The sequence below is a fragment of the Thunnus albacares genome, chromosome 10 (genome assembly GCF_914725855.1).
Source record: "Thunnus albacares chromosome 10, fThuAlb1.1, whole genome shotgun sequence".
Classification (NCBI taxonomy): domain Eukaryota; kingdom Metazoa; phylum Chordata; class Actinopteri; order Scombriformes; family Scombridae; genus Thunnus; species Thunnus albacares.
In genome coordinates this window covers 17,434,806-17,459,302 of record NC_058115.1, presented here as the reverse complement: position 1 = coordinate 17,459,302, position 24,497 = coordinate 17,434,806, and the positions used below count along the sequence as shown (strand labels likewise).

Sequence of the window (24,497 nt, the reverse complement as noted above, 5' to 3'; positions counted from 1 at the left end):
GAAAAAGTAGAACGTTCAAATGATGTGTCAGTCAAAAACAATCGACCGTCGAAAGGTTTATTTAATACAGGTAAGTTATTTCAGAGATATTTATAGCCGTTTAAAAAGAATTTTACATCAATTTAAATGCTCAAAGTTATAAAAGATGCGTCCATAATTTAGCTGTGAGCTTCGTTAAACGTGTGCTCTCTTTTTGTAAATCATTATTCGATGTCTTTTTCCTGTTCGCTATGTATTATCATCTCACCACCAGGAGATGGCAGCACATGATATGTTGTTTTCATTCGCAAACGGTCGCTTTTCATTCACACGTTTACTATTTTCCTTCAAGACAGTCGTACTAAACTATTTAAAACATTTCAAATTGAATCTGTCATTGTGCTTTTTTGTCTTTTGTTTGTTTTTTTTTATCTTCAACATATCGGATATAAGGTACAATATTATATAATAAGCTATAATTCTGCATTCTATTTTTATTGTTTTTCACTATTGTTTAGATAAATGTCATAAAGAAATAGCTTATATGATTTTTGGTCAATGAAATTAGGGGGGGCTCTGAGGGCATCACATTGACTCTGGGAATAGGCTATAATACGCTAAAATAATTAGGCTATAATATGCTAAAATCATAAGAATTTAAAATTATTATCATTATTTTACAAAAGTATAGGATAGTTTAAAAAAGTATAACTATAAGATCTGATTTCCTTAAAGGTTTATTGTAAAAACCTGCCTCTAAATCTATGATTTGAGTGTAACATTTACTGCAAGTTTTATTCTCTGACAACCCTAGCCCAAACAGAAGTTGCTGATCGTTTGTAGTGTAGCTTCTTGCACACATACAGAGCAACTTGCCATCAGGCACACTGGGAAAGGAAAACATTAAAGTTCAGAAGAGGGGCGCCCAGGCAAAGGGGGAAAGCAAGCAGACACTAAAAGGACTTGTAAAGAGAAGGACTCAGGGGAAAGACTGAGATTAAAGTTCAAGTCTGGAAATGAAAGTAGATAACACAGGGTGGGAAACAAATGAAATGGGGTCAGTAATTGCTTAACTGCAGCTGCACTGAAGCAGTTATGTAAATGGCTCTCGATTAGTAGATTAACGCAATCCAGTTGAGAGGATAAGCAGGACCCTTATACTGGTTTTTGGTCTTTCACATGCACACATTCAATCTATATTAGGCAATCTGTCCTTTAAATGGGCTTAGACGCACATGCTCACAGACGCAATTCTCATCCAGGCAAAACAGCTCAAGATAGATATTTGTAATAATGAGCTTGTTATGAGTCCAAATCTTTTGATTATTCAAATCTCCTAGGTGGGCTACACATGCCCCTGCTTGACACGTGCAATTTTTTTCCCCATGTGGTCATTACTTAGGTGATTGAAGTTGAAACGAGCTGGTCTGACTACAATCTTTCAACTTCAGTCTGCTTGTTTGTGACTCTGTATCCCCTCCAGGACTCGACAATCTCATATCTGGCGAGCCGTCTAAGTCAGTGGCAATGACAGAACGGAGATCATTAGTCCAAAAATACACTCACCCTCCTCATGTCTTCCTCTCTGGGTAACAGTTCCCCCTGTATTTACAGTAAAGGCCCCCACCCACGGGCTCCCCCAGTGATGCCAGTGGCTCCCACAGGAAGAGACCGGAGGAGGAAGAAGAAGAGGAGGTATGGACAGTAACCATGGCAACCAGAAGGGTTAAGTGAGAACGGACATTGACTGCAGTGAAGATGAGTATTTCCATCACTAATGCAGCCCAGTAGCTATTCTGACCTTTGATGTTTCACTTTGCAGGGAAATGGGCTGTAATACTGCATGGAGCGGTATGGTGTGTTTCATAAATATTGTTTACTGCATAGTTTTTTATGTTATGATGCCAGAAGAACTGCCATGATGTCGTACAATCAGGTATAGATATCACATCGAGGAAATTCCCCCAATTTCTCAGCCAGTGGAGTTAATCCAACTGTTGTAATGTTTGTGCCACTGACTGAAACATCCTGTATTCACATCATTGGCACTTCCTACACACTGTCTACAGTAAGTGGGGAGCACTCAACTCCTCTCCTTGCCGTAGCATATTTCCCCTCTTAGCTGCCTGTCCTCTGTGTATTGATCTGCTGCTATTCTGAGGCCTGTGGAAAGGAGGCAGGGAAACAGGAAAATTAAGTCATATAAAAAGGGAGGATAGGAATATCTGTATGCAAAACCTCTCAAATGGCCCTCAGTCCCAACATGTCACGAGTCTGAGCGTTTTGTTTTTTAATGTTTTATCTCAATGAGATATCAAAACAACTTTTCACTTTAATATCCTGTGAATGCCACAATGCTGGTATTAAGATTTAAGATTAAGATTAACTTTATTATTATCCCAGAGGGACGCTGGTTTGCAGTGTGTGCACAAAATGCAACATACACAATAATAAAAACATACACACTAAGAAAGAATCCAAGACATAGTCCACACATGGCATACATCATTCATAAAAATACACACACATACACACAAAACAACAAAAAAACAAAACTACACAGCACCGTCCAGCAGTGCACATGATGTACAAAGGTTCAATGTGAGAGAAGTCACAATGCAGCCCAGAAAAATATACACAATACAATACTTTCCACTGTGCAGCACTAATTATAGGACTGCTGTGAGTACTGGGAGTTTTATGTCCCAAACATACACACCAGTATTGACAGTATTTTGGTTTTATAGTTGGATGTCATTCACAATACTTACAGTCACAATCACAGACTCTTAACTTAAATATTAAATCATGTCAGAAGTTTAGTTTGCAAATTGATAATACAGTTTATTTACATTTTCAGCCACATGAACTAATACTAACACGTCTCTGTTGACTCATATTCTTTGTTCCATTACTAAATTAAACAACTTGTTTTATGATCCTGGGTGTGGGCAGTATAATAGTGTATTAGAGCTACGTACTGGAATGGCTAATGGAACATTTAACATGGTATTTCCAAGAAACACCTCATAGTTTACTCTGAAAGTCAGAGACAAGTTTATGTTTTACAAGCTTCTACAAATCAAATGAGCTTCAAAGACTATTTTCAACTGTTATCCATGATGTTGTCGTCTTGTTATGTTCATGTTATGAATGAAGGTTTTATTGGGGGATGGATATGGAACATCAGGCTCAGATTGTTTTCAGTGACTAATAGTGGTGAGTCATGCCTGGGAAACCTAATTACATTCATATGAAAATGTTACGTCAACATGAGGACTCCAGACTGTGGGGACTTCGGTTTACATTGTGGAAAATAGCTCAGTTTGGTGATTTTCTTATATCTTAAATAGACTGAAAGGTGTCTAATGTTTGACTCAGTGTCTGTTGGTGTGTGTGTTACCACTATCCCTCTCTGGTCCCCTTTGAATACCTAATGCCATCTCTAAGAGGTATAATAAGTTTAATCTGCCAGCAGTCATGAATATGCTAAGCTTATTATGGACAGCTCTCATGGATATGCAAAAAAAAAACAACCAGCGACTCCTCAAATTACCATGTTTCTCATAACTGGGCCAAAGAGCTGGAAATAGGCTGACTGACTAGATATAGTATCATAGATATATATGAGAGAGAGAGAGTTATCACTGCTGATGAGTAAGATTGTTTTGTTTTTTTCCTGTTGAGAAACCTGTGATTAAGATGCTTGTATAACTTGAACATTGAGCCTAGTTAGTGCACCTTTTCTTAGAAGCATAACACAGGACCTCCTACTTATTTTACACTTCAATCATCACCAATATCACCTGAATCTGGAGGTACCTTTTGTTGTTCTTTTATCTGAAGATGGTATATCACAAGGCCTAGTCACAAGGTTACTGTGACGTCAAGTGTAAAGAAGGATTCCCTTTTCTGCTTCTGAAAAGTCTCCTGTTGTTCTTTCAGATGAAGTCATGGAATAAAAAAAGAGACCCACAAAATACCACATTGCCTCAAACAGTAAAAAAACAAAAAAAACAAAACCTCAGGCAAAACAATTAACAGAAACACTCATTACCGCTCGCTGACACACATTTGCTCTCTGAGTCAACCCCTCACCAAAACAAAACAGGCCATACATTCCTCTCTCTCCTCATCGCTCTCTGCCTGCAACCTCAATGTTTTTTCACTTTATCGCTCCATCTGGGTGTCTGTTTGCTGGCCTCAGCAGGAACCCTGAATGGAGGGCTGCTTAATACTCCAAACCCACCCCCCACCCCCTTTTGCTTGTCTGCTTTATCTCACTCAAATATGCCCCTACACATATAAATAGCACAAGTCTAAACCATGTGGAAAAATGCCTATGGGGAGTCCAATTCTAGATGATCGCAGTGAGCAACCGCTGCATTATAGGAAATGATGTAGACAACTGATCCTCATCCCCTGACTGTGCTCTTCTTCTACTACTTCCTATGTTGCCCTGCAGCAATGGGCTACATATGCTGCAGCCACGGAAAGCCGCGGTGATGTGTGCGGAGCTGCCTGTGAATGGCAGACAGGCAGTCGCAGTGTAGAGAGGCAGAGACAGGCAGCTGTGCGTAAGTAATGCATCCACCAGAATCTGGGTCACACTCACACCACTTTCGTATCGTCAGATTATTTCACCTACTTTTATGATTTGACGAGTCATATTGTCCCATGCAGATGGATATACTGGATTTAGAGCCCCACTGTAATCGGAGCAAGTCTGTCACTGTTACAGATGAAGATATAAAGTGGAAAAATCAGGAATATTGTTGAATCTGGATGATGTGATGCTGAAGATGATGATGGTTAACCTTTTTTATGACAAATTCTTGATATCATGACACCTGGAAAAAGGCACAGTGGCTCTTCATAGGAAAGAGGGGATAAAACATTAATGCATCTGTAAAAATAATAATAATAATAAAATATTAGTATTCTTTTTAGGTAGTATGGTACCTTTTTTATGTTATTACACAACAGTTTACTGCTCAGCAGTTCATAGCCTATAATTTACAGAGTCTTTAAGGCTTTGGGGTTTAAAAATTGTGTGAATGAAGCCCTCCTGTTGCATTTCATTTATTAGAAATTTAGTTTTTCTGGTTAAAGTATTGCTTTTGTGAATTTGAAATTTTGCTAAGACGGATTACAAGATGTTTTAAGATGTAAAAACAGATGATAATAGTCACTTCTTTTCTTTTGAACTGCAGAGACATTAAAACCAAACAGCATCTTTAAACGGGCTCACTATGAAAAACTAACAGAGATGTAACAACGAATATCTCTGGATAAATACATAAATAGAAAAAACACATGACAGCAGTTTGGTGTGGTGGTCTATCCGTGCCACCCCTGACGGACGACGTACGTTGCTCCCGCACCGCACCGGCGTCTCCACGCACTCACCGCGCGCGGTGTCATTCTTGAACACGCAGTCAGGTGTCGCGCTTCTATCACGCTACCGGCGACGCCCGCCCGGCTTGTATTTTTCCCCTCCCACGTTCACGTCGACACTGGCATCGACACCGTTTTATTTATTTATCTTTTTTTTTACACTCATGTGCATGCAACGTATAGGAACCGATAACGTCGCGCGTGTCTGCAAGTGTGCGCGTGTGTATATGTGTGTGCGCGCGTGGAGGACAATTTCAACGTGCAGGCGCGAGAGGAGGTGTAGCCGAATCCTGAGTCTGTGAGGATAATAGCATTAGAGGTGGAGGATACAACTTCAGCAGCGGTGTTAACTGTTGGGAAATGAGTCATATGTGAGGAGGAAAGTTTGTTCGTGGACGCCGTTGGTCGTTAGCTTCTCCACACCGAAGCCCAGCCTCCCTTCCTGGATGTGAAGCCCATGAGGCAGCGGCAGGCAGCGACCACCGGACCTCCATTTCAGGTGAGTTTTATTCGCTTATCGCTAGACAACTTCTGGACACTCGTTTGTAAGACTTTGGAGAGGATGTTAGCTACTGTGACACACACCTGACATCCGTTTTTCATCCGCTAACGGCGCAGTGAATCGACAAGAGAGAGCCGCCGGGGAGCTTGTTAACCGGTTGTCCGAGCAAGAGCTATCTTATAGGGGGGGGGGGATACCTAACCCGCCTCATATCGACCCTGACAGGGATGTGAATGCTGCGTGGAGAACCTGGCCTCTCTCTGCCAACCAGCTAAGGAAGGAAGTATGCAGCTTGATAACGACACCAGCGATCAATATTCAACCGCTTTTTTTAATGTCCTCCTCCTGAAATGCTACATGTCAGTGCTTTGCAAAGGAAACATCCAACACATTAGTCTGTACAGAGTGAGAGCAAGGACATCCGACCTCTGTGGCTGCTTGGAGGATGCTGCTGCAGCAGCCCCCCACGCATGCATGCCTGCCTGCCTGCCTGCTTGCCGTGGGGTGTGGTTGGCAAGCCGGACCGGCGGGCTGTCAGCAGTGGTAATAAAAGCGCTCCCTCCAGCAGCACTCTAGCCTATAATCTCTCATTTGACAGCTCATTAGAGGGCTGGTCACATCGCATTAGGCCATCCCAACATCTCCAGCGTAACCCCTTTTACCAGAGCACTCCTGTGCCATGCATGCACTCAGCCAGTCCGCGCTGTGTTTACCAGTAATATAACAGCTCTGCGGCTCCGGAGGCTCGTAAATCTGCCCCGGTGGACAGCCGACATGTGTTGCACACTCACTTGTGCCCCATCAGCCTGCTCAGGGCATGCTGCAAAAAAAAAACGGTGATGATGCAAAGCTGTGCTCATTGTACTAACTGAGGAATAGCTCTTATGCAGGTACTGGCACAAAACTGTGATTTTTGTGACACAAAGAGAGGGCCTACTTTCTATTTATGGTTATTTAATGTTATATTTTTCACTCTGACCTCAATCTATCAATCTTTTCTGTTAGGTATAACATAAATGAATGCCTATCATTCACTGGATCTTCAGTTTATGTCATACTATAGTTTCTCCACTTTCTCCTCTCCCTAACTTAATCTATCCACTTATTCTTCATTCATAATCCGATTTTTCCCTCTATAGCTTTGAGTGACGTTCAGCTACAAGGATAATCCCAGTGGACTATACCCACATGTGCATGCCTCTCTCTTTGCACTGCTACCTTCCTTATAACCCTTTCGTGAAGATATAAGAGGGTCCTATGTGCTTAATGCAGACGGTGAGACGGATGATAAGTAAACGTCTGTGCTGTGTGGTTTATGTTATGAGCCAGAGGGTTAAAATACACAGCCAACCAGTAGTGACCGATGTGCTGTGTAGTCGGAAACAGAGAGGCAAGGTTAATCACATTACTGACTGCACTATCATGTCTTTCTGAGAGGGGAGAGGCTGTCACCGCTAACACACGCACATATGCACCCATGCATGCAGAAGCATACATACACATGGCTGTGATATGCACAGTCACACATAATATCTCCAGTAATGAATGACTAGAGAGACCAGATCGATACAGCTATAGATCTAAACGCAGAGCAATAAAACTAGCAGCTAGATAAGCAGTCGTGTGTGTGTGTGTGTGACAGAAACAGAGGGAAGTGAGACAGAGACTTCATGTTTATCTGTTTGGGTTGACTAGTCATTGGGGTCAGTACCTTGTAATCGTTGTGCTGGCATAGTAGTTTTTAGGTCATATGCTCCACTAGTGTTGCACTTGGCTGCGTTGCTCAGACTCTTAGTGTCTTTGGAGTATCTCTAGACTGCTGAGTGTGTGTGTGTGTGTGTGTGTCTGGACTGTGGAGGGATGTCTGGAGTGTGGCCAGACCTGTTCTGACAGTCTGCACTCTGCTGACGCCTGATGCTGATCAGACTGCATTGAGATTGTTTCTATGTGTTCGTATATATAATGAAAGTGCAGAATATAAACAGGAGTATTTCTCGGTACGTCCACGCCCTCACTCTTAATTTTTAAACCCAGACAGAGAAGTGAGGCGTCTCTGCTGGAGCGTACGTTTGCAGCTTCTTTTATGTATTTATTGGACCCACATGTCTCAGTGATGTCTAGTTAATGTTTGACACTCTGTGAGCGTGTGTGTGTGTGTGTGTGTGTGTGTGGTCTGTCTAGCCTTGAGGAGGTCCATCTGTACGAGTGTAATAAGCTTACCTAAGCTTACCTAATATTTGTACTTCATTTATTACAAGGAATAGTTTAAAGTGCATTAGATCACTTACATGAGATCACAAATAAGCTAATAAAAGTAAATGTAATATAGAAACTTTTTTGATTATTTCTTTTTTGTAGCTAGTTTGAGACAATTGTATTGTGCATCAGGATTTTATGTAAAGTCTAGGCCTCACTGAATGTTGATCATAATCTCTCAGCTACTCTGTCATTTAAAAAAAATGCATGTCATGTCACTCCACAGCCTTAAAGATATCCACCAGGGACATCTTTAAGTCTGTGGAGTTATTGCACTAATGTCAATACTTATTTAACTGCACTTGACTTTAAATGGATGACTAAATTAACAGATTTTATAGGAAGTGCGAGGTGTGTTAAAACTAGTATTTTCTGAAGTGATTGGAGAACAACCTGGACACAAAGCATACAGTATAACTATATGATGAGATGAATTTGAAAAAAAAAAGGCTTGGTTTTATTTATATACATATATATATACATTTATGTCGGATGGCTGTGTACTTAGGCTATGCTGCAAACTCACAGAAAGACAAATGGCAGAATGGTTTCAGGAACGATACCACCAAGTGTACCTGAAATGGTGATAGCAAACTGTAATGTTATCGGAACTGAAATGTAATGTAATGCAATGAAAAAGAAACAGTTTTATTGCCAAAAGGTAGGGGGACAGTTTTGTGCACATGATAAAAACTGTCTCCTACTGTATGTTAAAGTTATGTACCTGTTTAAGAAGTTCACCACTACATTACAGATATTCTCATTACAAAGAGAAAACAAACATTGTCATATGCTACATTTTAAACCTTTGACTAAAAGGCAAACAACATCTACCAAACACTGAAGTGTTGTAACCCTATACGGGCCCATAATTTCTCACAGAAAAGGAATTTCCCGCAGCAGTTACGAAACTACCTGTGTGTTTGTCGTGCTTTGTTCGAGGATTAAGGTTACAGCATCCAACTAGCCACCAGTAGCCAGGTACGTTCCTCTGCCTAGGTTGTGCTATGCTAACTTTTAGGTAAAAACATGTGTTTTTATGCTGTGTTGGTGCTCGTGGACACATTTTGTTACAGAGACTTTCACAGTTAAGAGTCCCTTTCTTAAGCAACAATTAGTTTAATTGTGAAACCCCTCAGTGGCTGCAGAATTTCTTCATCACTTCTTTCTTGCAGTCACCAGGAAGTGCTTTAGCTCCATTGTTTGTTTAAGCAGATTGTGTCGCTGCCACATTCACTGCATTTAAATAGGCCTTGAAAGTGCATTTTCTTTATTACTCCTTTTATATAACTCTTTGACTTGTGATTGATTTCGATGACTCATGTGATTTTTTTTATTTAGTCATGAACACAAGATTATATCAGTTTTATCTGGGTGACAAAGACTTTTTGATCTCTGCTTTTGTAGTTTTGTTTATTGAAAGGTTTTGTTTGCACTTTGCGGTTATCCAGCTGAATATTAGCAAGGCTAACTGTTTATACTTGCAGTGGATGAGATCATTTCAGATCTATGACCTGCGCAGGCTTTTGTTTGCTTCTGTGAACATTAGAGGTGCTCGTTAGCTTCTCGAGGCCCCTATAAAATGTTCCGGTCCCCCATATAACATTCCTGGTTTTCTGTGAACTATAAACTTTTAGAATTAGCTCCTGGCTGACAGCTTGGGAACATGTGGCTCCACGAGGCTTGTGTACGTGTATCTGCCTGTACGCACAAGTTTGTCTCAGGCAACATCTGAGCTCATGTCATGTGATACATACACTATTGACAAATAAGGATTCTGTTGTGACGCAAGCAATTTTTATCAGTGGAGGAGCCCTAATAAATATAAAAATGATGCATCCGACCAATTAAGGAGTCACTCTTTATTTCCATTGTGGATAACAGTTACATGTACAGTACAATCCACGCCTCCTTCCCTTATGAGGAAAAAACAGTGAAACCATCTGTCATGCCTATCAGCTATTTCAGCTTGGGTACACCTGATCTCCGATAATGTTATAGGCATGCATAAACATGCTGAACAGTGGCAGGCTGGCAAGTGTAAATTATTTGTGCAACTTCCTGTGTCACATGTGAATGAATCAAGTCTATTGACTGACTATAAATAAATTCATGTTTGTTACTCATGTCAATGGGTTTCGAGAGCTTTTTGGTGCTGGAGTGAATGTGTGTCAGCTGAATATGTCGCTGGTTGTTCAGTGTAAGATTCAAAGAATGCGTGCTTGTGTCAGTTCTTTCTGTGTGTGTGAATGATCTCTCTCTCCCTCTCTCTCTTTCTGTCTCTGTGAATGAGAGTGAGATCACTGATTGCCTCTCTGCTCGCTAACATCACTTGTGCCAGCTAGTGTAGTGGGGGTTGGAGGGATGGAGAGAGGTTGGAGAAAGTAAGTGGAGAGAGAGAGAGGTGGGGGGGGGGATTGTTGAGGGTTGGTTTCTCTGCGTGGTTTGCCCTCTTTCCCCTCCCTCTTATACTCCTTTCCTCCCCTCTTCCTCTCTCTTACAGGCTTAACCATTTCTCTCTCATTCGTCTCCTTTCCCTTCGCCGCTGGTTCCCAAGGTTTGACTGTGCGTGCTGTGTGAAAATCTATGTGGAAGAAAGCCTTCTTGCCCTCCAGCATCAATGCATTTCTGTCTCTCAGTCAACCTCAGCTCAGAGATGGCACCAGATAACAAAAATGGAGTGTTCGTGTATGTGTATTTTTCAAATATGCAGCCTCTATACCACGCAAGTGTGTGTGTTTTTGTGCGCGCGCGCCATTTCTGTACGTGTGTGTATGTGTGACTGTGTCTCAAATTCACCGTGAGACTCCTCCTTCCCATCATCCCTTGCTATGAGAGGAATAGACTTTTGAGAGACCAAGGGTTGCCTTGGTAACTGTTGCTGCCATCTGTGTATATTGTATGAATGTTTTGTAATGTGTGAGTGTAGGAAAAGATGGAGGCGCTTGTGGTCTTAATGCTTCAGCTCCCTCATCATTGCATTATTTATTTAATAGTCAGCGGAAAGACTGGAAGGTTACTGGGTTACAATTCATTCCCGGAAGAGATTAGAGGAGTCCACTTTCACCTCGGTGAATGTGTGTCATCATAGCAACACATCTACAAAACAAAATAAGCCAAAAATACAACAGCTAACACAGCTGTATCTGGTTTTCAGTGGGTAAAAAGGGAGGAGAAGCAGGGATTACACTAATCATTAATTCAAATCCTTTTGTATTAGCCATGCCTTGTGTGGTTCAAGCGGATGTTTTCCTGCCTAACTGGTGCATATCCTTATTGGTTTTGCATTTTAGATGACTTTATAACCAGGAAAGTAATGCCAGTGGTCACTCTCTCCAATATGTCCTATGTGTGCAGAAAGGGAAAGGTCTTGTAGTTGTATTGCACTGATGAATTAAGTCGGATGATCAAATGAGGCAGCTTTATCTGTCTGGTCTACAGAGTCAAGACCAAATCATCCAGTGATGAGAGATTTATTTGACGCAATAATGTAACTTGTTTTTCTCTTCGGAAAAAGAAGGCAAAAGAAAAGACAGACGGAAGACAAAGAAGAAATAAATGAAGCAAAGATTTCTAACTCAAACTTTCCAAGCAGACTTCACTGGGACTTTATTAGTACATATTCTCAACGCTCATGGAATTTGCAATAAAGAGATAAAGGAATGTTAATATGTCATAAGTTTTTCTCTCTAGGGGTTTAGTAGACTACGCTGATGCTAGTGCAGCCCTTTGTTTTTATGTATATTGGTCCAGAACAGATTAAAGTACCTCTTAGAAGGTAAAGGATGATTTTTTTAAGTCTACAGAAAGAGAGAAGGGTAAATGGAAATGTTAGAGGCGAGGGAGGGACCAAAACTGTGGTGGCCAGACACATTTTCATGCACTATGGAGCTGATAAGAGCAGCCCAGGGAGTGAAATAGGATGATGATAAATGACCAGAGAGCTTCCAGTGTTAGATCCACGTGTACACATTAGAGAGAAGAGGGTGACAGGGCAGAATATAAATGTTAGTCCCAAAAATAGTCACTTTTCCCCAGGCTGTAGCGCATCATGTGGCTTGGGTCCAAAGTATTGTGCAGAGTAGTTTTGTGTAACCCAGTTTTTAACACTCACTCACCCTTTTTTCATCTTTTCTTCTCTTTTTTTTTCTCTCTGTCAAACAGAAACTCTCAGCATCCTCCAGCAATGATGTAGACTTGACGATGGTGATGATGTGCTGGGTCAGCCTCGCAGGGAGGAGGAGCAGCGACTGATTCTCTCCTCCGTTACACGCCACACCTGGCACTCTATGTCTGTCCTGATTGGGCGGGTAGAGTGCTATGTCATCAACCACACCCTCTGCGGCCCCGCCCCTTAAGAAGGGAAGGAAGCCGGAGAAATCAGAGGTGATGGCTGATTCGGTGCAGGCCACCAACGAGGAGCTGAGGACCAAACTCATGGACGTCCAGATTGAGCTGCAGCAGGAGCGAGGCAAGGTGAGGGAGAGGAAGAAGAGGAAGAAGGGGGAGGTCTGGTGCAGAAAACTGATGACAGTGCCAGCAGGAATGTCTTCCCCTTTAGATCATTACAATAGAAGCAGAGGAAGGAGAGTGAGGCCAATTTTGAAGAATTATTTATACGTTGTTTATGCAGGCTAACAGTCACAAAGCTGAAAATGCTTCAGCGTGATACTTATAAGTAAATGGCTGCATTTATGTAACAATAGTGATTGCACTCAGTAGAGCATATACCTCTGCAAATACTATACATTTTAAAGATTTGAAAGTTCCACATGTTTGATTTTCATCAAATGTTATTAGTTTGTTCCAGCGCCTCAATACTAAGGTGTTTTACATTTAGCAACACACACATTTTCATCATTGTACACCACGTGGACAAAGGCCCGTCTCTCTCATACTGCACAGCGATTGACACACATCCTTCGCTTTGTCCTTCTCTACATCCTTCATGCTTGTACTTGGAGAATGGCGATAACAGTACCAGGGTTGGGTGAGGTCCAGTTCCCACCGGGGCAAGCTATGCTTAAAATGTTTGCAATTTGCATAAAAGGCATCTGCAAGGTGGCATGTGGAAGACCGAGTGGAAGAATATACACAGCAGCAGTGTATATAGTACAAAACTGACAGCTAGGGTGGAACAATCGGACAGATATTCAAATGGATTTCACCTGTTAAACTATTTAAAATGCATAAAAAATGCCGCCTTTTATCATAAAAAATAATAAACTGCAGCTCAAAGCAAAGAAACCTTTACTATTCTTCACTTGATGCTGCTCCCTGTTGGTGAATGAACCACCTCTTGATAGCTGTTCATCCATTTTGTTTCAGACTTCCAGGACTTATAGTATACACTAGCAAATTAAATCATTACTGTGCTGACTGGTTGACAGTCTTACCTGCTGTGTCCCTCTCTCAGGTGTGTAAGCTCCGTGAGCGGCTCCAGGAGCAGCGGCAGGCTCGGGAGCTGGAGCAGCACAAACACGCCGTAGCACTCACCGACCTGCGTGCCAAACTCCACGAGGAGAAGCTACGTGAGATCGCAGCCGCCCGTGAAACCCTGGCACGGCAGCATGAGGTCGAGCTGGCCAGGGCCATCAAGATCCGAGACACTGAGGTGCAGAGGCTTCAGGGACTGGTAAATGCACTGAGAGACGGAGCAGCTGACAAGCTGAAAAATGCTCTTCTCGGAGAGGCCCGGGAGGAGGCCAGGAGGGCTTTTGATGGGGAAAGGATAAAGCTACAGCAGGAGGTATGTTGTAGCATATATGTAGGTGAAAATAATGTATTATCGATTAAGTTATCATTATAGATTGTAGAAAAATATACATGTAGTAACTGCATCACCTAATACAGTTTAAACATTAACCTTAACACTGGTTTTACACCATATCAGGTATGTTCTGCTTTTCATAAAGAGGGCTCAGCTTAATTTGCATCCCAGTTCAACAACGCCAGTGAACACACGTCACAGCATGTTTTAAGCACCTTCCCATTGGAATCAATTGTCAATTGTGTAGGCGGTCTTGGTTTTATGAGTATTATTAGTATTTAGGGTGTAACATCACATACCTGAAATAAGTCTAGGGGGCTGAATATTTCCTGAAGGTGTTGTTTGTTTGTTTTAGAAGACAAACAGTTTTTTTTTTGTGGAACGTTGGCATTCTGAAAGCATGATGTATGTGTCTTTGTCCTTTGTAAACTTGCTGCTGAAAAACAGGAAGCCGTGTGGAAAAGCCCGTTGCCAAGCTATTGTTTCACGGTAGCCTCTCCAGACAAACAAGGCATCTATCATTACGACTGTTTGATGGGATAGGACGAGTGTTTATAAACTTGTGAATATTGGTCTCTTTGTTGCTTTTACTTTTTGTGTACATAATGAACATTATGTGTGTATGTGATCCTTTTAGATTCAGGAGCAGAAGACGGCCAGGAAGCAGGCTGAGGAGGCGCTGGCCAATGCTCTGCAAGCGGATAAAGCAAAAGCAGCTGATCTCCGAACAGCTTACCAACAGCACCAGGATGAGGTGCATCGCATCAAACGGGATTGTGAGAAAGACATCCGCCGGCTGGTGAGACCACATGCTGCTATTACGTAGATGTTACATAACAGACATACACAGTAGTAGATGTGTTGGATAACCAATACTTAATAGACATTATCTAATCTAATTAAACGTTATTTATTATGGTATCTTTACAGTAACTATGCAAAAAGCTTCACTGGTAATCAAAGACTGTAATAAGTTCACATTAACATTTCCCTTCAAACAGAAGCCCACTAATAATTTATGCAATTAAATAATTAAAGACACAGCTTACCCTTTAAACCTTATATTATTCCCCAGTGATAGGTCAGCTTGACAAACTCAACATCTGTTATTATTCAAGATAAACTTTATTGTCATTCAGACTATACACAGGGCAAGTGCACAGCAGAACAACATTACATTGCATCCGGCTCATGAATGTAAAAGACAAATGCTAAAAGACTGGCAAAAGTAAGAAAATAATAAGTTACTTTATAAACATACTGTAAACAACCATGAGTATATTGCACACAGTGAGTGGAATATGAAAAAAATGCTGAAAAACTGACGAGTAAAAACAATAGGTTAATGATTTTTTCTTTAAATTCCTCATCCGTCCCGACCACATTTGAATATCACCAAGAGTTCCTCACACACCGAGATGAAGTTCAGTTCCAGCTCAGGGTTTATCTAACCGGCGTTGTTTGAAGGTTGGAGGCTAATTACTGCTCTGTCTATCTTGCTCTAACTTTATCTCACTATGTGGAGCATGCAGTGTGGTGTGATATAAAAATAAAACTCTGTATATCTGCTGCAGTTACTCATTATCTACATTACAGACAATAGGGATGCAATAACAGGCATTATCGTTAGCAAAGGGATGTTTGAGCACGGAGGCTTAATAAATTTTGGAAGCAGAATGGTAAATGAATAAAGCATGACTGATTGTAGGGCAGGAAATACTGGGGGTTGGAAAAAATAGGAAAGGAAGTAGAAGTGGGAGCATTTGTCAGAAGAAGTTGTGTGAACACAGCAAGAACAGAGCTTCATGAATTAATTACAGCTGAAGCACAATATTTTAAATGCAAAAACACTGTCAGGCCCTTATTCTGTTCTTAGCCATCAGAGCGTACAGCTTGTTAGACTGAAGTTCTGTACAATGTGGGACTTGAGGTTAAAAGTTGTACATTCACATAAATCACATAGAGGAAAAACAATCTCCATGTAAAACGAATATTCACACTTTGGTTGTAAAACCAGAGAAATAAATGGATCAAGCTTCATTTTTGCTGAATTTCATAAAAGTTTTTGATGTATTATGTACAACTTGATCTCAGAAATGACTTCAGGACATTTATTGTGAGCATATTAAGTAATATTAATGTGCTCTGTAACTGGGATTTAATGGACTTTCTTTCAACCGTCCACCGCCCTGTTCCTATTCATTGCTCTTGTTCTGTAGATGGATGAAATAAAGGCGAAGGACCGGGTGGTGTGTGCGCTGGAGAGAGAGCTCGGGGCGCAGGCCGGCTACGCCCAGAAGCTTCAGCTCCAGAAGGAAGCCCTTGATGAGCAGCTGGGCCAGGTGCGAGAGGCTGAGAGACACAACCATGGCAGCCCAAAGAGAGAGGTGGTGCCTGGGCTGGGGGACAACGGAGACCTGCTTAACAACCAGGTACATGCACACCTAATTCAGACACGTGTCTGTAAATCTGTATCTGTATTCATTGAATTTATGCAACAGGATTTGACCAACATGAGTTTATAAAAGCTCATGGGTAGTTTTTTTTTAAACTTAGATAGATATTAGATAATAATAGATATTTTTCTGGAATTCATTATCTTCAAATTTGACTATCTTCATACAAAATAAATGCCAAAAAGTGTCTGCTAATATGCTTAGTTTTGGTATCAGTGAGTAAAAGTGGAACTGGTGCATCCCTAACTTGTGTGCATAATTTATTCACTTAGTGACAAGGAAGAACATCCATCATAGTGGAGGCGTACAACAATACTGTTCATTAAGTCTCTTCCTTGTCTCACACACCTACACCCAAAGGACCACAATGGAAATAATCTCTTGGGCTTTATTGTATTTTATCCTTTTGACAAATACAGTACAAAGATATGATGCCTCCTGGTTGAGGCTGTGAATATATTATTTATTTATATATGTCATATATTGTCAATAAAGAATTTCAATCAATCAATCAGTCAATCAAGTCACACCTCCACTTACAACTCATACATTCATGAGAAGCATGTGATACTGTGTATACTTCATCCCATCACCTCCTCTTTCCCATCAACCTGCTCGACCTGCCTTGCCTGCATGTTCTCCCCTTTCTCAGTTTTTGTCTTCCTCCTCCTCTCCTCTCCCCCCTACTCCCCAGGAGGTGGAGGAGCGTGACATGAGGAGGTTCCAGCTGAAGATAGCAGAGCTCCACTCGGTCATCAGGAAACTGGAGGACAGAAATGCGCTGCTGGCTGACGAGAGGAATGAACTAGTGAGGAACACACATGCAGAAGTGTATACATGCATTGGTACAGGCATGCAAATACATGCACAGTATTACACTTGCATACACTACACACAAAAACATATAAAGAAACACACATGCATATGAAACTTGTATTACAAAATGTATTTTCTAACCCTCTAGTCTGGATCTTGCCTCTCATGCTCAAACTGGAAATTCTGTCACTACAAGGCAAGACTAAAGATTAAAATGTTTCCCCTCCCCATTTCCTTCCTGTGTCTAGTTGAAGCGGGTGCGAGAGGCAGAGAGTCAGATGAAGCCCATGTTCGAGAAGAACAAGCGCCTGTCCAAGAAGAATGATGACCTCCTGCAAACACTGCAACGCATGGAGGAGAAACTCAAAAACCTGAGCCGAGAGAACGCTGAGATGGTGAGAGGCACCCGGTGTTTGTTTATCTTTACTCTGTTGTTTCCCACTTCCATGTTGTTGTTGTTAGCTAAAGATAAATTCAGAGTTAAATACTAGTAGAAAATAGCAGATATTTTAGTTTTTATCAGTAGGTGAGGAGTGGATTTTGTTGTGGTACTTCTTGTGTCACTGAGATGAAACAGGACCTCTAGTGGCCATTTGAGGAAAAGCATGAAACATTTCTCTCTACAAACATCAATTAGATTCTCTCTCTCCGTCTCCCTCTCTCAGAAGGAGAATGCCTCCTCCTCTCGGCCCCCCTCACAACAGCAAACCCACCAACCCCAGCTGAAGCGGCCAAGCTCCCTGACAGACTTAAGCCACGCCCACGAGGAACAGGAAGTGGAGTTCCTCAAGCTGCAGGTTGCTGAGCAACGTGGCATCATTGACGAGCTCACGCAGGTCAGGATTTTACTCAAACCACCAGGGTTGGACATTTATTTCAGCAAGCTGCTGAAATTAATATTATGTGAAGAAAGATTAATTTCATACCTGATATGTTATGATTCACAATACAAGATGAATGAATCCCCATGTTTTGTTGTCTTTGCCACCATCTTGACTGTAAGGGAGACACACCTGGCAGAGATCTGCACTCTTATTGTTTTACAAATGATTTCCTTAATAGTGTTTCTATAATGGGCACTGATATCTCAAACTTTATGAAAAATAATCAAAGATTTTTCTAAAATGGTGGCAGGGGTTGGCAGTATGTCAATACAGAATATACTGTCATAAGATATAAATTTGTCTATTTTGCCGTATCATTTATTCTGTCATAACTCTCCCTTTAACAACTCTTTTTGTGTAAGCCATTGTGGTTAATTATCCAGATTGTTAAATGGCATCATTTGCTTTTTTAAAAAAATGTTTATGATGAAGTATTAATCAGTTACAGTATTTACTTCACTGGATTAGCCATAGACGAGCCACAGTGTCTGATTGTTTCATTCATTAATATCTACTCGAATGATTTTCCAGAAAACGTATTACATCATAATGTATCAATTACATTATATTGAATTACATATTTAATATTGAGATTTTATCAATATTGCACATCACTAAATAGGAGCATCACTTTGTGAAAGTGCTAGCCATTAAATCTTGGTCATCTCTGCCTTTTGCCTCCTGTCAGAATTGAATTAGGGGAATAAGATACATATTTTGAGTGCCAGTGATTGTGTAGGATGGGATACATTATCGGTGTACAAAATGTTGAGATAAACTGTAATTCAGCAGAGAATGTCTCATTTATTCATATTCACCTGTATTTTTACTCCCACACTATTTTCATTACCTTCACATCACAGCCTGACTCATCTCAAACAGTTAATCACAAACTGCTAAAATGCCCTCATTATGTAAAACTCCAACCCACAAGCTTTTATTTCTATTGTAATATTGTTCCACTTTGTATAAATTATCAGTCCAGTTTGGTCTTTTTTTTTCCTCTGACTTTGATGCTCCTGGTTGTAATATTCTGTTCTGATGACAGTTTTGGTTGAAGTATGTGTCATGTCTGTACATTAAATGTGAGGTTGGTCTTTCCAGCAACAAAGTTGAGATGTTAACCGGCTGTGTGTTTGTCTTTAGGAACGTGACCGATTGGTGATGAGCAAGAAGAACAGGAGGAAACCTCTCAAACTGTCTAAAGTAAGTGTGTTAATTGAGTGGTGTGGTGTTGTAGCTAAGCAACTACCGTGCAGTATCTATGGTTGACTGATCTGCAAGTACTGAAGTGTGTGTATGTGTGTGTCTCTGTGTGTGTTTAATTGGGCTCAAGAGACAATAACGACAGTATCCTTCACAGCTGGGAGCATATGCAAATCCTGCATATACTATTCCCACAGCTGATGGAAAATTATTATCCTTTTCCCATTATTTTCTTTTGTCCGTAGTAATAGTTTAGGATTTATCACAAAAATAGCAAGGAAGCTGAATTTGTGTGTAGCAGTTGCACTTGTGTGGTTCGTTGTGTGTGAACACAGAAGGAGAAGAGAAGAGGATGTCTAATTGGGTAAAATAATTGCTCTGATTCGTGTGTGTGTGCACATTTGAGCTAATACATCAGGGGATTTTTTGGAGTCTATGATGTTGCTAGGAGGAGGAGTTTTGAGTTGCATGATACATATATTCTCCCACAACCTTTGTTGGAACCAGTTTATCACCTTGGCAAAGGGGAAACAGGGTTGGGCGCAGCGTCTTGGCTCTTGGACTTTTACCTGGAAATTTGTCTCTCCGTTTAAGAATTTAATACATGAGCTGGAAGACAAAACCCAAAAGCTCGCTCTCTTTGCTTTTTCTGTTGTAGTGATTAGATTGTAACCAGACTCTTCTTTGTCTGTTTTTCCATTTTGTGTGGGAGTCTGACGGAAAGCCACAGTACTTTCTTGGAAAGGCCTGCGGTGCACTGTATAGATCGACTGGTATAGTCCAAGAAATGGTAGACACATTTTGAGGATATTCTTTATAGTTTGGTTTTAGTTTTTTCGGTCTAGCATCATGACAGAGTACATCCTCCTCATCCTCTACTTCTCTTCCTTCATTTGTCTGTGTGCCCTGGTCTGCCTCTACTTCTCTGGTTGCCAGGAGATGACTTATAAACATGATGGTAAGGACCCTATGGGGGTTAGAAACGTTAATAGCAAGAAAGAAGTAAACAAACATGCAGAGACTTGATCTGATATGATCTGATTACAGAATGACGGTAACTGGTTTTGACAAGTCGTTGATCTTGATGAATAAAGTGACTATACAACAAGAAGCAAGTTTATGGAAAAGTAAGCAGATTTATGAAGTGGATTTAGAGGCTGTTTTTGGGTTCAAAATGAAATTTCTTTAATCTGAAATCAAGTGTGATATAATCTGGATGAATGTTTTTTCTGAACGCACAGAGTGATTTTTTATAGAATGGGCAACTCGACTTGTGTTTGTTTTTGAATTTGATTTAACAATCCTCTTTTTCCTCCTTTCCTCTCTGCAGAGGCATGTTGTGGAGACATATTTTGGATTTGATGAGGAGTCGATAGACTCTGAGACGTCCTCTCTGACCTCCTATAACACCGACCTCACTGACCGTACGCCTGCCACTCCAGAGGAAGATTTAGAAGAGGTAAGAAATTCTTTCATGTTTATTCCCCTAAATCCAACACATCCTGTCTGCTGCTGCTAATAAAGCTGTCATTGTAAATAAGAAACTGTTCTTAATGTCTTGCCTGGTAAAATAAAGGTTAAATAAAAGAATAATAATAACAAATGACTTAACAATAGTCTGCCATTTTATCAGCTGAAATATGTTTTGCACAAAAATTTAGGTAACTGACCAGACAGAAACAAGACAGTTTGAGACAGATCACATATTGACAGATCGGTCTATAAATTGGTTAAGGTAAAGGTTTGTGCGTGAGTTTGACCCTGTCCCTCTTTTATACCACAGTGTGTTTCTCGTGAAGAGTCAGAGCTTCGTTTCCGTCAGCTGACCAGAGAGTACCAGGCTCTCCAGCGGGCTTACGCCCTCCTGCAAGAGCAGAGCGGAGGCTCTCTGGATGCCGAGAGGGAGGCCAGGGTTTGTACTGTCACTTTTACCCGTCCTCCATCAGCTCTCAAACTTTTTGTCTTTACAACTCTAGGACAAACAGAGCTTACTTGTGACATATTTTTTGCGCACTAGTTCCTCACTGTCCGATCTCTCTCCCACAGACACGTGAGCAGCTGCATGCAGAGCTCAGCAGCTGCCAGGCCAAGATCGTCGACCTGGAGAAGGCTCTAGTCGAGCGGGGGCAGGTAACAAAGACGGGGGACGGAGACAGGAGCTCACGGGTCCTACTCTCACTGGCCCTCCTGCATGTTTGTCTGGCTGCTCTGCTCCTGGGCTGGCGCTATGCCGACCAGGTCTGCCGCAGATTCCTGTGATGTCACTTCCTGCATGTGTGATGTCACAGCTGTGTGCCTGCACGCTCTGCCTCATCCTCTATCCTTCCTGTTGTTGGTTCTGTTTCCTATCGGGCACTTCAGTGCTGCCGACCACGGAGAGGATTCTTAAACCACTTTGTTTCCTGTCAGCTATGAAGAAATTGTTTGGTATAAAAGATTTTGATCCAGTAATATTTTACAATTTCTAAGTATGAAAATACACAATTTAAGTTGATTTTAGTTAACTTAATATGTACAAAAGTCATCATAAAACATGTTGGTTGGTCTGAGAACGAAGCCAAACCTATGCATGTGTAGTAGAAGTCTTGACTATTTTGTCAAAACTAAGTAAATTGAAAGAAATTCTGACATGGAGCACATTAATTGTCACCTACACTGAATATCATGAAGAACGCTGAAATTATTATGATTAGTTCATATCACTACCCTTAATTTCTTCATTTGTTCTCAAGATTTTCTTTTGTGTCACTGCATGTTGCCTGTTCCACTGTGGCTTGATCCAGCTCTGTATTTGGATTTGCTGCTCTGCTGTTCTTCACCTCAGACTGCCTTCTGTTCCTCCTGTCACTGTGAACTCTTGATGACTGTGAATGCACCATCACATTTTATCTCAGGAGTGGGCTTTATTTCTCTGGATCAATAAACTTGTGCTACCGCCACTCTGTTCCTGTCTGTTTGTGTCTATGTTACATTTGCATGTGTCATTTGGAATTAGAGGAGACGGTCACTGTGTGGCAGGTTTGGATTTGGCTGATTGTGTTTCTGACAGCTTTGTTCATTAGACCCTGTTTTGTTGAGGGATTCTCTCTCCTATGTCTTCTTCCTCTGCTGTTCCTGCCTGTGTCATTTCTTGCTGATGTTGTGTTTGGTTGTTATGGCAGGACTCAAAGTGGGTGGAGGAGAAGCAGTACTTGCTCAGGACGAACCAGGAACTTCACGAGAAGGTAGATTTCATTAGCCTACACTCACTTTTAAGGCACCACTTTGCTGGCAGCATGGATGCTGTATGAAGATCTAATAGCATTACTGTTCACTTAGTGCATACTAGGACTGGGTATTAGAAATTTCTGGTGCCAAATTATATTTTCTTTGCAATACATGTTTTTCATATTTTTTTTCCTTTTGACAAAAGAAGCCAAACTTTTCTCAAATGTTAAATGTAGTAGAAACACAAACAACTATATAAGAACTTCACCTACAGTAAATAAAACAGTTTCTAAAATTGCTAAAATTAATATTTAAATTTGAGATAAGATGAGAGAATAGGTAAAGCGTTCAATGCAAGCTTTTGGTATTTGAGAGTTTTACTTGGTGTTACGATCAGACTCAAAGAAGTATTAAAGGATAAGTTCACAATTTTTCAAGTCTGTCTTGAAACAATCATCAGGTGCCCAAATGAACATTAAAACAGGGTTTTCATGCTGTAATCATTCCTCCTGTAAATACTGGTGATTAAAAGATCCTTTTCTGATTTGCTTTCAATGTAAGTGATGGAGGACAAAATCTACAGTCTTCTGTCTGTGTAAAAACTGATCTCTCAAAGTCTTTTTAGCACAAAATTCCCTCTTTTTGTTACTATCCTCTTCACTGCTGCTCAACAGGGAAACACCATCCAGGTGAACACAAAGGTGGGATTTTATATGGAAGATATCCACTTTATTTAAATCTCTGCATTTTGCACAAAACGTTGACTGTAGTTTTTATCGCCTATCACCTACACTGAAAGCACATTAGAAAGGGATCTTTTAATGACCTGTGTTAACAGGAGGAATAATTACAGCAAGAAAAAAACTATTTTAATGTACATACAGGCACCTGACTGTTATATAAAGACAGACATGAAAAATTGTGAACCTATCCTTTAAGGTTTGAAACCCTGACCTAGTGCTGACCCTTGATGATCTACAATATGTCGGTCTTCTTGGCTACAAAGCTGGTAAAGCACTACCAATAATATGGGTTGGCCAAAAAGGGGAGAAACATGAGACTGTAGTCTTCAATGATGCTTTAGCCAGCTGAAATATATATAAATACACTAAAAACTACAGGACCTTCAGAGTATTTATAATGCATTGAAAACACGCCAAACCTTTGTACTTGTGCAACAAAGATCCATATGTGTGTGTGTGTGTCTGTAGATGTGTGCGTTGCAGCAGGCAGAGTCGCGGCTGCAGGCAGAGGTTCAGGACGCTCGGGACCAGAATGAGCTGCTGGAGTTCAGAGTGCTGGAACTGGAAGTAAGAGACTGCACCAGCGTCAAACTGTCACCAGGAGGCGACAACAACAATCTCAGCTCCAGACGCAAAACCTATATACAGTGACTCACCAGACAGACATACATACTGTACACTTAAGCACACTTTTTGAGTTGTCCAATGGATGCATCTGTGTTTCCTCGTTTTGCATGGCAGCTGTGTGCGTACCCCTTCACTGAACTGGAATATTTTTTTAACGAAAGAATGTTGTGTTGAGATGAATATAATTTTAATTGAATAAAAATGTATTTAAGTTCACTATCCAATCCCATCTTTCTTCATTTTGTCTCATTTTTGCATGCATGTTCTCAATTTTGTTTACATTTTCCACAAAATACCATCTGAGATTTATGGATCACTAAGGACAGATTAACACGAGTCATTTGGGGATTTTATTGTTGTTCATCACTAAATAATTGTATCTTTAATATTAAAGTTAACCACATACATATAATGAAAGAAGTTTGGTAATTTACACAGAGGTTTAGAGGCGTTTGGCAGTTGGAGGAGTAATAATCGCATCACCAACCACTCGTATCTGTTGGTTTTGCATCTGTCTATTTTGCAGATAACATTCTCAGTTTTGAGTTTCAGCATGTGTTTTCAAACTCCCTTTTGGCTTCATTTGGTTATATAAATCTATGGGTTTCCACCTCCCTCATTTTGGCAGCTCCTGCTCATGTTTTCAGTGTCATG

At 40.9% G+C, this 24,497-nt stretch overlaps 1 protein-coding gene across 2 annotated transcripts; it reads left to right on the top strand.

Annotated features, from left to right (window-relative positions):
• Positions 1–1,577: 1,577 nt before the first annotated feature.
• Positions 1,578–24,070, top strand: jakmip1 (janus kinase and microtubule interacting protein 1). 2 transcript variants are annotated; one of them, XM_044363436.1, is made up of 14 exons: positions 1,578–4,556; positions 12,299–12,610; positions 13,551–13,883; positions 14,542–14,703; positions 16,124–16,336; positions 17,055–17,168; positions 17,425–17,571; positions 17,842–18,012; positions 19,207–19,266; positions 20,597–20,725; positions 21,050–21,178; positions 21,313–21,396; positions 22,428–22,490; positions 23,685–24,070. In XM_044363436.1, the coding sequence occupies exons 2-14, from the start codon at positions 12,455–12,457 to the stop codon at positions 23,865–23,867; spliced, it is 1,944 nt and encodes a 647-aa protein (XP_044219371.1). In that variant the 5' UTR covers positions 1,578–4,556; positions 12,299–12,454; the 3' UTR covers positions 23,868–24,070. The 2 variants fall into 2 exon arrangements, with proteins under 2 accessions (XP_044219371.1, XP_044219370.1); XM_044363435.1 differs by lacking the exon at positions 1,578–4,556 and adding an exon at positions 5,396–5,875.
• Positions 24,071–24,497: the final 427 nt, after the last annotated feature.